The sequence below is a fragment of the Malurus melanocephalus genome, unplaced genomic scaffold (genome assembly GCF_030028575.1).
Source record: "Malurus melanocephalus ecotype Western Australia unplaced genomic scaffold, MMel_1.1 scaffold_180, whole genome shotgun sequence".
NCBI classification, from domain to species: domain Eukaryota; kingdom Metazoa; phylum Chordata; class Aves; order Passeriformes; family Maluridae; genus Malurus; species Malurus melanocephalus.
The window spans coordinates 42476-58454 of NW_026623412.1; the positions used below are offsets into that span (position 1 = coordinate 42476).

The 15979-nt window shown below is 37.9% G+C and overlaps 1 protein-coding gene across 6 annotated transcripts in view; it reads right to left on the minus strand.

Annotated features, from left to right (window-relative positions):
* Nucleotides 1–6357: 6357 nt before the first annotated feature.
* ADAM23 (ADAM metallopeptidase domain 23) overlaps nt 6358–15979 on the minus strand; it is a 71732-nt gene continuing 62110 nt past the window's right edge. Inside the window, exons 25-27 of one of the 6 annotated variants that reach the window (XM_057372847.1) lie at nt 15569–15659; nt 8762–8855; nt 7876–7940 (exon numbers count right to left, since the gene is read on the minus strand). In XM_057372847.1, the coding sequence (XP_057228830.1) occupies nt 8807–8855; nt 15569–15659 (140 nt within the window). In that variant the 3' untranslated portion in view covers nt 7876–7940; nt 8762–8806. Of the gene's footprint in view, nt 8856–12708; nt 12764–15564; nt 15660–15979 lie in introns of those variants that run through there. The other 5 variants (XM_057372852.1, XM_057372846.1, XM_057372851.1 and 2 more) reach the window with 5 other exon arrangements.

Genomic DNA, 15979 nt, shown 5'->3' on the forward strand with positions numbered 1-15979 from the left:
CTCATGAAGTATTTGATGACCCCATGCTTCTCTAAACAAACCTCGAGGTCTGTGCTCTGGTCTGCTCTGGAATGAGCAGCAGGAAAGTCACTGGGTGTGAAGCAACACTTAAGCAGTTCTAACCATTGGGAAGATTACTGATAATTACTTGAACATAGAATTCTTCAGTGCTGTGCACTATTGCTGATGACCCAAAACATTTCCATGGAGCTGGCAGACAAGACATGGGACAGGCAGGAATCCAGTTCATTTCTGTGCCAGGGGCTGGACACCCTGGCGTGTTTCTGGCCTGTGCCTTGGGAGTGGAATTCTGCTAAAAGGTTTGAGGAACAGCAGCTCCCTATTAGAATAGATTTGTCTTTCTTTAATAATGTGTTCCTCTCTCTCTCTATGCCTACCAGCTGTAGGATGTGAGCAACTCTGTCTCCAGGACCATACTTGGAGTGTTTCCCCAAGAGTAGATTTAGGTGAAATTTTAATTATTTAAATTAATTTTTGGAAGAGATAGCACTTCTTAWGGCAAATGTATTCAACACAAGTTTTGAAAAGATGTGTGGAACAGGTATTTTTACAAGTGAAAGCTAAGCAATGTTGGTTAGAAAATTAATATATATTTTTGAAAACATAATTTGGTGATATGTGACACTATAAATGTAAATTACCTTTGTTATGGATGTGACCACATTTCTCTCTAGACTAAAACATACCAAGAAAATAAGAAAAAGCCCCAGACTGATTAATATAGTACATGAAAAGTTAATTGTTCATGTCTTTTGGGCAAGTTGTCTCACATTAACCATTCAGTTAGAAAGCTTTTGACTCACTCCAGAATGCCATTCTGGATATTTATAGGCAGACAACTATTAATATTTGATTTAAGGGATTCGTTGCCATTTGGGTGCTGGACTGATATCAACACATTCTGGAATAAAGKCATTGGTGCTTCCTGATTCAGCCCTCCTGCTTCCTCCTGCACTCCCAGGCAACGGAGAAACCCTTCTCATCTTCAGCACCCCAGGCAGACAGGAGAGTCACCCTGGGTATGTCACAATTAACAGAGCAGTTCAGTGAAACATGTTTTCAGAAAACTGCCATTAATGTCTAAAAAAACAAGGCTGGTATGGGATCGGTTTCTCCCAGGGAGTTACAGCCAAGTTTTCTGGGGAAGAAAAGCCTTTTCACAGAGTGTTCATACCTGAAGCTGTGTAGGATTACAGTGTGGTATTTTCTGCCTTCTCATGCTCTAAGGGTGTTTCTTTCCTGCAGCTTTTGGGAGAAAAGGCTTTTTGAGCATGCTTGTTTCAGGACGGGCATGCCAAGGAACGGTGCCAGCTCTGCCACTGTCACACTCATGGCACTGACACTGTCCTGGCAGCCAGGACCTGGTGCTGGAGGCCTGCATCCTCCCACTTGAAACTTTTTGGGGAAAATAGTCTTCACAAAGAAATTGAAGGGGGAGATAGCAAATTATTTAGGGTCAAGAAATAGGTCACAGGAGATTCTGGAGAGTAATGGGGATATTCTGTCTCATGTGAAAGGGAACTGTGGGATCTTCAGCTCTCCTTGGTTACCTGCTCATTCTCAGACTGTTTGCTGGACTGTCTGCTTTATTCTCTTCTGCTACTAGTTCTTACTAGGCCTCTTTGGCATTTGTAAAATACTTGCAATTTTTCAAACCACAGCCTTATAAGTACACTACTGTTGTTGTCAGAGGAGAAAGGTGGGGATTTTTTAATGTGCAAGATCTATCATGAATAATTCATTGGCAGGGAAATCTGCCTTCTTGAATGATTTTCCTGAGTGAAGTAGTACAAGCTCTGTCATTTAGATTACTTAGATGAGACAAAACCCATACATTATCAGTAAGGAACTATGTGATAGATATAACATTGGGCTTATTTTTAAAAATTAAGCATATATTTTATTTATTTTTTAATTTGTCAGGCCAATCAGCCTTTCAAACTCCCATTTTTATTTCACAAATGTACCCTTTGAAACCTGTTCTCAAAGGGAATGCTACAAAGAGGATACTAGACTGGATTTCTATGTACTAAGTTTAATTTGAAGCTTCTGAGAACACTGTTTGATTTAACAAGATCCTTTCTTTCCTATCCTGTTACTGATTAGGCACAGCTAAAAACCTGCATAATTAATGARGATTATAACTTTTTTGAATACATGGGGAGGGGGGTTGTTTTAAAGTTATCAGCCAACCAGCTCTGCCTAAAATCAGTGCTCCCTGGCCTAGGTGCTAAAGGTCACCTTTGAGTACCTTTGAGTATGACAGTTCCTGTCCTAGAGATCTTGTGTTTGAAATGAAAAATGCCCAGCCAGAAGGAAAAGTGAAGCAAAAATGTAATGGAACTTGAATCTTTTACCTACCTGCCCAGCCTTCTGATCCAACAGCGCACAGACAGGATTCTGTAATGGAAGGGAATTATTTCTTTCTTTCTGCAAATGAGGCAATTTTTGGTCTTTAGTTCAGGACCTCCTCATTACACAARGCAGATTTCCTGAAGCTTTTCAGTGAATGCTGGAGGGCACTAGAATAGTTCAGTTTCTTGGAACTGCTTTCTCGTTGCACAGAAATCCTGGTCAAGCATTCATTGTCTGTAAAYTATGTTATTGTTAACAGTATCTGTAAGAATAATTTCATAATGGAGTGAGTCTTGAAATAGCAATACAGAGTTCAGATGTGCCTGAAAGRAAATAGGGGAGCAATTACTGACTCCAAAGGAAACAGGGTGCACTTTGCATCCGATTTCATTGTTGTGCCACCCTTAGAGAGGAGCATTGTTGGCAAGGGAAAAGGTCTGAGGAGGAAATGGATGGTCRGAATATTGCAAATGCCAACATAAATATATGAATAGAGTATGGAGGTTTAGAYTGTGGTCCTTGTATTTTAAAAGTAACTCGACCTTCTCTTTGAAAGCACAGATTGAGACTGCTTAACAAGACCATGAGCATTGCTCTGTGCAGTCATTCTCCAATTATGCAGCTATTGGTGTGTTTTGGAGCAAACCAGACTGCTATAAATCATGTTTTGAGAAKAGGTCCTTTATAGCAAGAAAAACATCTGTTTATATAAACTGAAGAGATGAGAGGAAGCATCTTTGTGTGGCTGCACTAAGGCTGTAAATCAGACTTTGCTATAGACAGGTGGAGCTTTAGGTGTCCCCGGTGCTGCTGCCACATGCTCAGCATCCTCAGTAATATGTATGTATGTYGAGGAATCCCCTTGGAAGAGCAGGYACAGAGTAGATAACTAAAATTTCATCAGTCCAAAGACCCAATCTATGGAAAAATCATCCCAGATCGTGGATGTAAAGTGTGAGGGCAACCCACATAAGATATTGATTCTTGTTTCCAATATGCACAAAATGCTTTCAAAGGAGTCAAGTGGGTAAATGAGAGCTGTCAGTTGTTAACCTAAGTTTCCTGCAATTTATATGGAAGKAAGTTTAGCATAGCTGTCATGAAGTTAAAATTTTTAAAAATTCTCTTAAGGTTTATGCAAATAACACTAGGTTTGAAGTATTTACACATGCTTCATTCTTAAGAATAAACTGATCACCATTTCAGCTGGAGATAGAAAAACAATCAAAAGTAGTTTACTTGTGTTGTTTTTTGGCTGAACACTGTCCAGGTTAGACTGCAGAGAAGCAGCATGTGTTATGTGTGGGGACACTTCCTTTTTGCACAAGAGGCAAAAACAGATGTTATAAACCACAGCATGTTACCAGTGTAAAATGTAAGGAGTGTGTCATGCTCTTGCCTTTGTCACCAGTTAAAACAAAGCTTTAATRACCACCCTTCTCTCACAACTTCTCTGCATAGTGCAGATGCAAACATTGCTTCATACTCTCCAAAGCAATTCAAAGCCTTTAATAGTTGAACTGATGGCTGAGTAAATCTGTAAAGGTATGATAATATACAGTGCTGGAGTGTTTTGCTTATGAAGTCTGACAACTGGACTCAGAAATGTAAAATGCATTTCAGTTCCTCCGTGCTTGGAGTTGCCAGCTCTGATGGGGAAATTCTTACACTGGCTCAGAAAGTAYCACACTAAAGGATGACTTGTTACAGTATTAGTGGTAAAGTTGAGGAGTATCCTATGACTTATGACAAAACCAAGCTTTTTTCAAAGAAAAATTTATTAAGAAAAATCAACGGACACTTGATTATGGGTCTTCTACAAATTAGAGCATTCAGGATTATGCTGCCCTCAGCAGTTTGTGATTGTTSAGAAATAACACATTCAGTGGCTGATGAGGCTGGTCTGACATGGAGTCCTTGTACTTTATCTTAGGGTTGTGTCCCCTCTTGTGTTCCATRTTCCCACTAAATGACTTACTGCACAAACCTACATAATGTGCTTGCTGAGTTGTGAACCATAAATCACTCAACTGAATTGTAGTATGTGCAGCTTTCAGATAATGTTTTTGTGACATTTTGCTTTGTATTACTGGTTTGAGCATCTCTACTACTAAAATTCCTAGTTACTTTTTTTTTTTTTTTATTTAAGCTTTCCATGGGCACTTAGTCTCTACAGTATTATTGATGAACGATTCATATTAAATTAACTTTTCAGTTCTTGTAGGTAGGAATCTATAGTAAGTCCATTTACAACAAAAGAGGGGGGGTTGGGTTTGTACAACATGGCTTGTTGTGTTTGTTTTGTTCATGATAGTAAGTGCCCCATCAAGATTGCTCTCCAGTGTTTTGCACTGGAATTGTGAAAGYTTTCAAAAACAATTCTAAAAATCTTTTTCTTGTAAAATCAAAACCAGGTATGCATCTATCTCTATATTGCTTTTTATTCATATGCTGCAAAAGACTTAACTCCTGTTTTAAGGAATGACTTTCTATTCTAATTATAGCCAAAATGTTGCATATTCATATTGAGTTTATAGATAAATCCTATATTCAAATGACAGGGAATAAAAGTGGATAATAGTGGCTCCATAAATGAGAGTGTTTGCTCACTCYATAGTTCTAAATGAGAAACGTGCTTTTATACAGAACTTTGGGAAATACTAGGATAAAAGTGTATTTTGTTTCCCTGTCTGGAGCTGGAGAAAGCAAAACAGTATCACTAGTTAACAGTATCAGTAGTTATCTGGTAACTATGACATGCATGCATTTAATTTTCCCAGGCTGGCTGCACCAGAGTTAATCTGGCAATAAAACAAAAGGGAAATTAATGGAATACTGAATGAAATTCAAAGTGATGGTCATAATCTTGTTATGATGTAATTAGAGAATACTTCGAAGGCCTCATTTTGGTCTTCTTGTAATTACATAATCCAGATTTTAGAGCTGGAAAAAGGCTCCCCTCAACTAACAGAAGGCTCCAGATGTCACTGAAGTCAGTGTTGCCAGCAGCTGGGATTGCAGCAGGCCTGGTACATCCTGGGTGCTGAGGCACTGGGTCCATGMACAGCAGAAAGGCTGTGTGCACACAGACAGAGCCTCACTGTGAGATTGGACACAGTTTTGGAGATCTTGGATAACATAAAATTCCAGTCAATTTCCAATACTACAAAAGTGTCGATTCCTTGAGCACAGAAATGAAATTAAATTAAACTGAGAGAATAAATAAGGAAAAAAAAARATTKAAAATTAAAAACTACTCCATTCCATGTTCATGACATTTTTAATACTCATCTTGCTAAGATGCAKAACAAGGACTATTTAATTTCCATTCATTAGCAGCCAACAGGATATGAATGAGTATTAACTTCAAACAAAAACTTGATTTATAACAACATCAAGTTGTGCACTTAAAAAAATAATTACAAATAATTTTTAAAAGAAAAAGTAACAGTGGAAGCAGTAATGAATATAAAACATGACTGATTAGGCTTAAAACATAACTTCAAGTATTCTGTGGCATTTCCTCAGACATGTCTCATCTGTTTGTGCAATATCCATCTTTGCATAGTAAGAAAAATTGGTTGGACTCCAACCTTAAGTAATCTGTTTCTTGAACATGCACCTAYACAGCTGTTAATTTCCCTGGCAGCCTTCTCTTTTAGGAGTATCACATCAAATCAGTGAGATTATGCAGCAGACTGGAATGAGCTATACAGTTACCACAGTTTCTTATCCAGCTGAGTAGGTAAATAGTGGAGCAAATGTAGAATGGGTGAAATGGAGGCAGAGTCAACCTGGTCTTCTTTTGGTGACACTTTGTGATGAACAAATTACCACTCCATGGACATGCACTTCCCAAAGCACAGCAAAGGGGGATGTAGAAAATCAACACCTACCAAACCCAGATTTTAACTGTCTACCACAACAGGAAACACTTCAGCCTGTACCTGCTCTGAGCTGTGTTGTCACTTGTATTGTGTTCTTCCCATACACACAGTGGCTGAGGACTGCAGCACAAAGTCAGTCAGGAAATCAGAATTCTTATGAAACTGCTGGTGTAAATAAAAAAGTTACTCCAGCACTGAACATATATACATAGTAGTTGGGGACCACTGTGGTCTGATTTAAAACATCACATCGCACACTAACAATGTTGTTTGTGAAATGCTTCTCCAAGGTTTATTACACAGGTAGTTTATGCATATCCAGTTGACTGATTTTAATATTTGATACCACTAGTGTTGTGGGTTGTGCTTGCTTTGGAAGCAGGACCCAAAAAAGCTAGACATTGTGTTCCCAATCAAAGCATTTTTAGAGAACCACARTACAGTTGCAAGTATTTTTGGTTTKTCATCAGACAAAAGTCACTAATTTAATTCTGCTTGAAGCCAAGCAAGAATTTTTCAGAATAAGGTTTATAATTTCTATTAATGTCAACTACCTGTGTGCAGCACCTTTAACTTATAACGTAGTAAGTGTAAATGTGATTATGTTAAAGCTAATTGAAAATATTTGGTAACTGTGAATCAAAACCAATACATTGTGAGACTATAGAATTGAACATTATTGTAACAAGAAAAATAATTGAAATGAGGTTTTCTAACTCACAGGAAAATGTCTGCAGCATTTTCTTAGTGTTTTGGCTCTTAAAGCTAACTTGGAAAATGGATTTCAACTGAACAAAGATGCAGTCAGTAGTGTTATTACTAAACTACAACTTTTAAATCAAATCCAAAATTGCAAAAGTCTTTGATTTGGATTATCAGATGCAGCAATTAAATTTTMAGTTACTTCACTTAGCAAATTATTTAAGTTTTAAGTCAAGATTAAAAGGATTATCCAGACTGTASAGCTCTGTACTTTAAGTAAGGCCTAAACTAAACATCTTCCCATATTTTTCTCAAGGCAGCTGCAGTCAGGCTAGTCTGGTTCCTAGGGACACAGGACTGCTGCCCAGGACTACCCTGCAAAAATCTATGTTTGTGCAGAAGGTGTTTCTAAAAGGAACGACAACACACCTGAAATTTCATGGGATTTTGCATGTAATGTGATGGCAACTGGCCATCAGTAGCCATGGGTCAAAGTACTAATCTTGCAAAACTTTGAAAAGTGGCATGCATCAAAGAGATACAGGGAGTGAGTTTAAAAGGTCAGTCACCTTTGCAAGCTGCTTTGAGTGGGTGGACAGAAGGCAAGAGAAGAATAACTCATTCCAAGCTTTAACATTTTTTGAGCATTTTAAGGCTTACTTAAGTTTTTATTTTACAAGATCTAGGCAGAAAAAATGTAGCTATACTTAAAAAAAACAAAAGCTTGGCACTTCTGTGATTAGTTTGAGAGAGTGTTACTTATACTACACATTATGTAAAAGTCTGTATAACAGCCCAAAAAAAAGTAATTCAGACTTATAGTCAATACATAGATATGCATTTATACATTTTAATTGTTTTTGGTTTCAAGCATACAAACTTTAGATCACATCTGTTTGGTGTCAGAACTCCCTGCATCTGCATGCTGTTATCTGCCTTTTTTGAGCAAGCCCAGAACATCCGCTGTACAACATGCTACAGAAAAAAAGGGGAGAAAAGAAAACCAAAACCAAACCCAACATCAAAAATAGATTTACATAAAGAATAGAACCTTTTTATATGGAAATTATTTTCTTTCATATATATATATTTATATATAATCTGTGAAAATGATACATCAAAATCTTATTTCCATATTTACACTTTTTCCTTCTTGGATGAATTCCATCCATCATTCACTAGCTTCCATACCCAACAGACTCCTGGCCCAGGAGAYCAAAACAAGGTGGACAACGAGCTCATGGAGCAGGGAACCCTCAAGTCCAGCAGCAGAATGCACTGCATGGCTTGAAAAGTTATTGAAGSCTGGCACTGGCTTCCCTGTGGTTTATTGGGCTGCAGATTCTGCTGGGGGTCAGCTTGCTAACTTGGTTTTTTTATGTGAGCCATGCAGGTTACCCTTTCAAAATTAGCTCCTCATGCCACTGGAGTTTGATAAGAAAAAGGAAGTCATGCGAACTCAAGTGAAGTTAGAGTGCCAGCAAGGCTGGGAAAAGAATCTTCTGCCATTCCATTATTTTGGAACAGTTCTCTTATTGCACTTGTCTGTGTGTCTCCTTCTTAGTTTGAGAAAAGGAAAAAAACACCTGATTTTTTGAAGCAGTTTGCTTGTAACACTTGTCAGTTAACGTTAACAAGAGAAAGGTGAATGGAGGAAGTATTTCCAACTTATCTCCAAAAAGGACAGTGTTCTACCAACTCAAATCCCAACATCCCAATTTTGTGTTTATAGTTACTGTTCTCATATTCTTCCTTACTGGTTTAGTTCCTGTGTAGCTACAGCAAAGACATCATACCCAAAATCCAGTAGYGCAAGAAGCAGCTTTTTGAATGGCATTTCTTCAGATAGGGCCTTGTTGACTTGGATCGAACCTTCGTTTTTTGACATTTCTTCCAGGTTGCATCAAAAGGAGATGAAAAGAGAAAAATGCAAGACATTAGTTAGACAGAACAGGAAAAAAGCCATTGCTAAGGTCATAGTAAAGTAAAAGGCTCACAGTGAGACAGTTTACCCAGTAACATTTTTAAGGGATAACTATTTAAGGAATTTGGTTGCATGCTTTCTGTAGCATGGTATCAAGTACTGATTTCCTTATGCAGTTTAAAGATCATGCTGGCAWAMAAAAATCAATTATTTCTGTAGTACTTCAAGTGATGCTCTAAATTTGTAGAAACTTGCAGCTCTCAGTAACACAAGTGTGCACTAGGCCACGAATGCATGCATTTGCCCAAAGAAAAGGAGTCACAAGTGCCAGAAATGGCAACACTTCAGCCCACAGAGGCTTTAGCCCACAGAGGCTTCAGCCCTCAGAGCAAGTGCCCAGCTCTGGCAAAACCAGGATTTAGTTTATGTAGAAGTGTGACAAAAGTTTGTGTGCCTCTGTGAGCTCTTACCACACTATTGACCGTAAGTGAATCTTAGTAAGGTGCAAAAGACATTGCATTCGAAGGAGACTGGACAGCTTTGTAAGTTGTGCATTAGAACTGATTGTCAACAGTGGCAGCAAGCTGGTGGCATCCAATCTCCTGCGATGTTGATGTCCTATGTCAAACAGCAAGACATTAGGAAGCAACAACAACGTTGGGTGCAACCTCCCCAGGATCGGGCTTTATGTGGGGCATCAAGCAAGGGGCTCATGCATTTAGTTTTACCATTGGGCATACACACCACTACCGCCACCAAACCAACATGCACAAAATACAGAACAGGAGTTCAGATATTCCCTGAAGCTACAGACCAACCCCTGCATTTTCAATCTTCTGCAGCCCTGCCACAATACTTATACTCTATACATAAGGTTTATCTGGTGGTTTGAGACTAATGCAAAGGCAACTTCTTTTTGAGAGGACTTCCAGAGGCTGGTAATTCTTGGGCATCCTTGATTTTGTTTTTTGCCTTGGATGCCTGTGATTGGATTTGTACAAGATGAATGCTTAAGAATTGCTGGTTTCTGAAAGAAGATTACTATATTCATCTTTCAGTCTTCTCCCCTCCAGGATTACTGTCCTAATGCTCCTTTGGAATAACACTGACATCATTACTTCAATACCTCAATCCCTCTTCCGCTGAACTACAGGTAAATTTGAGATGAGGAAACTAATTTTTCAAAAACTGCCTGATAGGAGGTATGAATRTAATGGAACTTGGTTAAATGTGAGTTAAAGGCTGCTGTGCATCTGCTTGTCCTGCCAGTTTCAATGGGAAAAGGACATGTCTGCTTCTCTTCCCCTCCTTTTAATTACTTGAATTCAAGCACTACCGATGAACAACTACTTAGTCCTTTTAAATCAACAACACACAAGGAAAATCCAAGTGACATAATTTCTCCTTCTACTCTATGGGAAGTACCACATTCCAGTTTGCTTGAAGAGGAGAAGCCCTTAAAACAGGACACCRAACTACATTGTGACCTGAGCTTATTTTAATTAAAGGAATGGACTTTATAAAGTCTTAGAACATGGTACAAAGGAGAGATGGTATGCTGGCTTTCCAGTACAATCTAGCAAAACTCTTTTGACTTTTATCCAATCCATTCTTTTCTAACCTGATCTCCACTAGCATAGTGTTYAGTACAAACCTCATCCTGCATTCTGTGATCTGTTCAAACCATATATTTACTTATTTCCTAGTTTTATTCAGCAGAAATACAGCCTTTGAGGAACAAGATACTGACCAAACCACTGCCTTTCTTCACTTAGGATATTCTGCTAACAATGTTGTATGAGAGAGAGAAGCATGTGAAGAACTAAAATAAGAGCCTGAAATAGGGAACATGAGGTACAGTGTCAATAAGGAAACAGTACACACATGCAAAGCTTTAACAAGAGCTGCCACTTCTCTCTGCTGCCAYTGTAGCACTTCAGAGGTGGGCAGGGAGGTGTTACCCTGCAGGAATTGAAATTCTSCTCTGATTCCCTGACCTGCTTTATTAGCTTCATCCTGAATTACCAACTGTTATAATACTAAAATGAAGACAATTAGTCGTCTAACATAAATTGGCAAATAGAACAAGTCTCTCTCTTCCCCAAGAAAATTACAATAAAGGAGAGTAGGTGAGTGGCAGGTTCTGGATATTTCTACTACTTTACAGCTATAAGTTATAATGGTACAAGGTTCCTTCTGCTGTGCTTCAGTTAGATGGTAAGGTGGGCAGAAGAGTCCTCTATAGAAGGACACACAGGAGAGCAATGCTGCTTCCTAGTCCTTTCTTAGTTTATATGGAAGGTCTTGGAGTATTAACTTCTTCTTTGCCTTTAAAGTTTTAATTCCTCTTTAAATAATGAGGGTCAACACTTCAGTCTGTAATCTAATCAGAAAAAGAGTCTCTAACAAAAAGAAAATTATAGGCAATTCTGAATCAAAAAAGCACTCCATGCTACAGCACATCGCTACCTCTCTAACATAGTCACGTTTACAAACAAAAAATATTTCAGAAAAGAAAAACTGGTTTAARAAAAGGCTGGATGTATGTAAGAAATACCTTGCTGCAATCTAATTTGGCTTTTTTTTTGGAACTAGCTAGGAATGTTGTCACAGACTACATTTCTGGCAAATGTGTGCCTTTGTCTRTGATCATGTAAGTACAAAGCTTTATTGAAATATTTAAAGGTTTTATGCAAACSCAGTATTTTAACCACTTCAACTAGCTCATGTTTTCATACGCATTCCTAAAGTATGGTTCAAATATTGAAAAAGAGCTTAAATAAATGAGGTTTTGCTCCAAAACTGATTAAAATTAACAAAATGAGGGTCTAAAATAATTGCTTAAAATAAGACAATGACCTTCAGTTTATTCCAGTTGTTTGGAAAAAATGTGAGGAAAATATCTCACATTTTATTCTAGCTGGTGTTTGTGCAGCACTGACCAGATTTTGGTCCACAATTCATGCTTGATGKAAATGCTGGTAAGGGACCAAAACCACCTTCCTCATGAAATTGCATCCAGTATTCCACTGCCTTATCTTGTGGAAACCTTTAGAGTATAAATAYCACTGCACAGACCAGTTCAACCTCRGCAYCTGTTTTAGCTGGGTAAGTCTTTGATTCCTCCATTAAAGGAACCCTGCAGCTCTTTAACTAAGAATAATTGCTGGAAATAGAATTGTGCCCACAATCAATTCTCTGCCACTTTTGTATTCTGCTATAACAACCATCAGCTTTTCATGTGCATTTCCTTATCACTTTTACTAGTATTGCCTCCTAGCAGTGTTGTTTTGTTACCAAAATTGCTGTTAAAGCCAGTAACAAAAACATTCATTGACTTATATTACTGAAGTGAATATATGCTAGAAAAAGAAGTGTAGGCCCCTAGGGTAGCATGAGGCTACTTTAATGGTAAAAATGTCCTTCCTYTATTAAACACTGCGTACTGAAACCTTGCACAGACTTGCTGCACATGTCTRAATACTAACTGCTTTAAAGATACTACACAAGGTTCAACTGAGTAAAATCTACTTCTTAACTAAGTTTCCACCAACAGCCTTTAACTCTAAGCTACTTGAAATGTCTAATGAGATTCTATACTCTGCAAAATTGTCAGTTAACATTTTTCTTTCCTATTCTGTCCACACATTAACTTGATTGAAAAAATAACCTTGGATTCACTCATGGAACTGGAAGTTGTTTGTTGAGCTGTTTTTACTTTGTTTCTCTGATCTTGCATCAAGACTTCTTTTACACTTTCCCTCCAACCCCCACCCTCCACCTCAGTTCATGAACAAAGTTTGCTTAGTTGCAGCTTACGTTTGATATGGACTTGACACCACAGTACCGTATGTTCATATGAACATCTGATAACCTGTGAAATAGAAATCACATCTCCCAGTTTGTAAAGCATTAGCTACCTTCTCTCATAGTTGCAGAGATTAAATATATCACTTGCTTAAAAAGAAAAAGTTAAAATCCCTTTTTCCTCATCTATCTGAAGCCAAGTAYCAGGGGGTCTACATGTGCTAGCCCTCTTTGTGTACGAGCTAAAAAGCCTATTCCATTCCCCTCTGACCCCCAGAAGAAACATGCACTTCAAGCTGTGAGCTAGGCCAGGCCAGTGTATTTGAGGTTCTGCTACAGAATAAATAATTGTATCTTGCTCTTGTGAGAGGAGGAGCTTCAGGAGGCATTTCCAGCACAGATCCTTTATAGGGGTAACAAACTTCTCCCTTTGGGAAAACAAATGACACCAGGGTGCAAAAGCTGACCGCTTGTGAGAGTAGATTGAGAGGTGTGAAACACGAGGAAGAAATAATCCATTATGTCCTGTATTGTTTTAGACAGGGAGCGATTGCCCTACTGCCCTGTGTTCATGCAAGTTCTCAGGCTCCATGTCTGCTGGGGGAGGGACTGATGGCAAAGGGCAAAGGTGGCCAGGGCATGGGGCAGCTTCAAAAGACTCAGAGGGAGAACTGATCAATTCTTTAATGTTTTAAGGGCATATTATGTTTTCAACAAACTACCCTGTGCAATACAAACATGTCATTTAGGGATGTGCAGACTGTTTCTGCAAAGTCTATGGATTGCTAAATAATGGACGTCTGTCTCTTACAGTAGAAAACTCACCCAAAAGGGTAAGCTGACTTCTTTTCTTCCCCAGGAAAATCTAGCTTGGTTAACTCCCATGGGAACTTRCTATCTCAGTGTTTCTAACGTTACTGTTTTAAATGTGAGTGCATTGTTGTTCTTAATAAACMAAAAATGTTAATAGAAATGTTAATGCAARCCTTGCAGAAAATATGGCTCTATTTGTTTAAAAAGCTAATTACAGTGAAGTGCAGGAGGGGAAACCCCACAGTTCTGCAATTAACTGAAATTTTAGGTATTGTTTAAATGCTTTATTTACATACAAGATGACTAAATACTAAATTACTTTACTATTTATAAATATGGAAAATCTCAGCCATACAAGGTATAACATAAAAGATATAGGACTATATTAAAGCCACCTTGTTTAGAGCTGCCCTGTGGCAACTTGTAAATATTCTAAGCTGACCAAGGGGTATTTATTATACCAGTAAAAGGATTGAATTTATTTTATGAAGAAGTTATAAGAGAAAACAAAACAAACCAACACACAGAATCAAAAAAACAGCAGCAGAAGGTAGGTCTATCAGGAAATGAAAAAGCTTATGAAGATCTTACACCCATGCTTATTGATGGGTGTTCAGATACATTTTGAATTTAACATTTTCTTACTAAAGAGAATGAGAGCAGGGACTCCCCCAACTGCTGCATGCAGTGCTRCAGCTCTTGCCAGCATTAAGTGGCAGAGTAAGGACTGTTATTTCCCTCAGAATAAGCTCTTGGAGAAAACGAAATGTGGCAGGGGGGGGGTCTTTCTAAAAACATCAGTCACAGGCAGTACAACAGGGAGGAATTGTCCAGGAAAAARGGCAAAGCCTGATTTGCTGTTATCAGCATGGCTGAAAGAAATTTTGAAATATTTTGCTTCTGTATGCACATTTAATTAAGGCCAGCTGAAACTTCAAAAATATRAGAGTGTAAACCAGAAGTAAAGTATTTTCAGGTGACCTTTGAAAGTGAATTAGCAGATAAATATGACCTTATCATGAGATTGTACTTTGCTAGCTGCCTTAATCAATTAGGGATTTTTTCCTTCTCAACTCTGACATGAAATATAAATAGAGGCCATAGAAATTTTTCTTTGAATTATTATTATTATATATATAGTCTTCTTGAAGAATTATGGCTTATTGTTGTATCATGGCTTAACCCCATGTTATTGAAAATAAATAGCAACTTGAAATGCTATGAGAAATTACTTGTACTTAGTAATTCCATGGTCTGTGAGTTTATAAACACTGGTCTAAAGGGAGATTCTTTTAACCAAATACWGACCATCATGTGGGTGGACTGGACACTACAAAAAAGGTAAGAATTAAATGCCTGTATACAAGACTCTGTTTGCTTTAACAGTCACAAGCAGGATGACTGATTTGTTACCCCTCATAGTTACAAAACACATCAAACTAGAATTGGGAGAGAAATGCTTTCATMTTTTGGGAAACAGCTCAAGATATCAAAATGTTCTCTTTAAACATGATTTTTTTTTTTTTAATTGTGTATCAATAATTTAAAAAAAATCAGTAACGGCAAACAAGTTAGGATTGGTACTCCTAAGTCAACTGCATCACACACWTGTTCCTGAAAACTACTCTGCTCCTTCCACCACTGACCATTTACACATTTTTCATTGTGAAAAATTTGAGCAGTTTGAAAATACTACTACATTCAAAACAAGACATGTTATCTTTTGGGTTTTTTTTAAAATCACTGTAATCAGCTTCTTAGAACAATGCTAGTGACTGGAGGTGAAAAAAGGCCTTGTTCCTTAAATGTTAGGTAAATTCATAAGAATTAAATAAATTCTTTTATTGTTATTCAACTTTGCACCTTGGTAACATTTGCTATTTCAAATCCATTTCCTCCACTTCTTTAGTGCACRTGTAATTTCTTTTCTTGTTTAAAGCAGTTTGTTGGTTTAGGGGGTTAACTTGGAAATCTTGTAGCAGGAACTCAAAATTTAGTGATGTAAGCAAGAAATAGAAATGCCAGAGCCACCGAAGAGAAGACATGCGGCATTGCTTACTTAAAGCCCCATCCTGTCCCCCCAAGGACAATAGCTGCTACCAGGATGGCACCAGCGATGGAGCCTATTATAAGATTGGTGGCACTAGGACCTGTGATAAAGGATTAGGGTAAGACAGACATAAGAACCAACGACTTTATTCACATTATGTGAAGCATCTGAAGGGTAGTCAAACAGTTCAGGGAATATAGACAGCACACAAGGTGATGCCTCTAGACAGTCTTAACAAGCCCAACTTACTTTTCTTTAACAATAGGAATGAACAAAGCTGTTGGTCTTGATATTGTGCTATGCTGACTTCTACCAAAGATAAAAACCTACTRTTATACAGTAAATTCCTTGTAACTTACTCCATTTTGTGCTGAATAAGCAGTCAGCTGAGGACACTAAGATATTTGTGAATAATTCCTT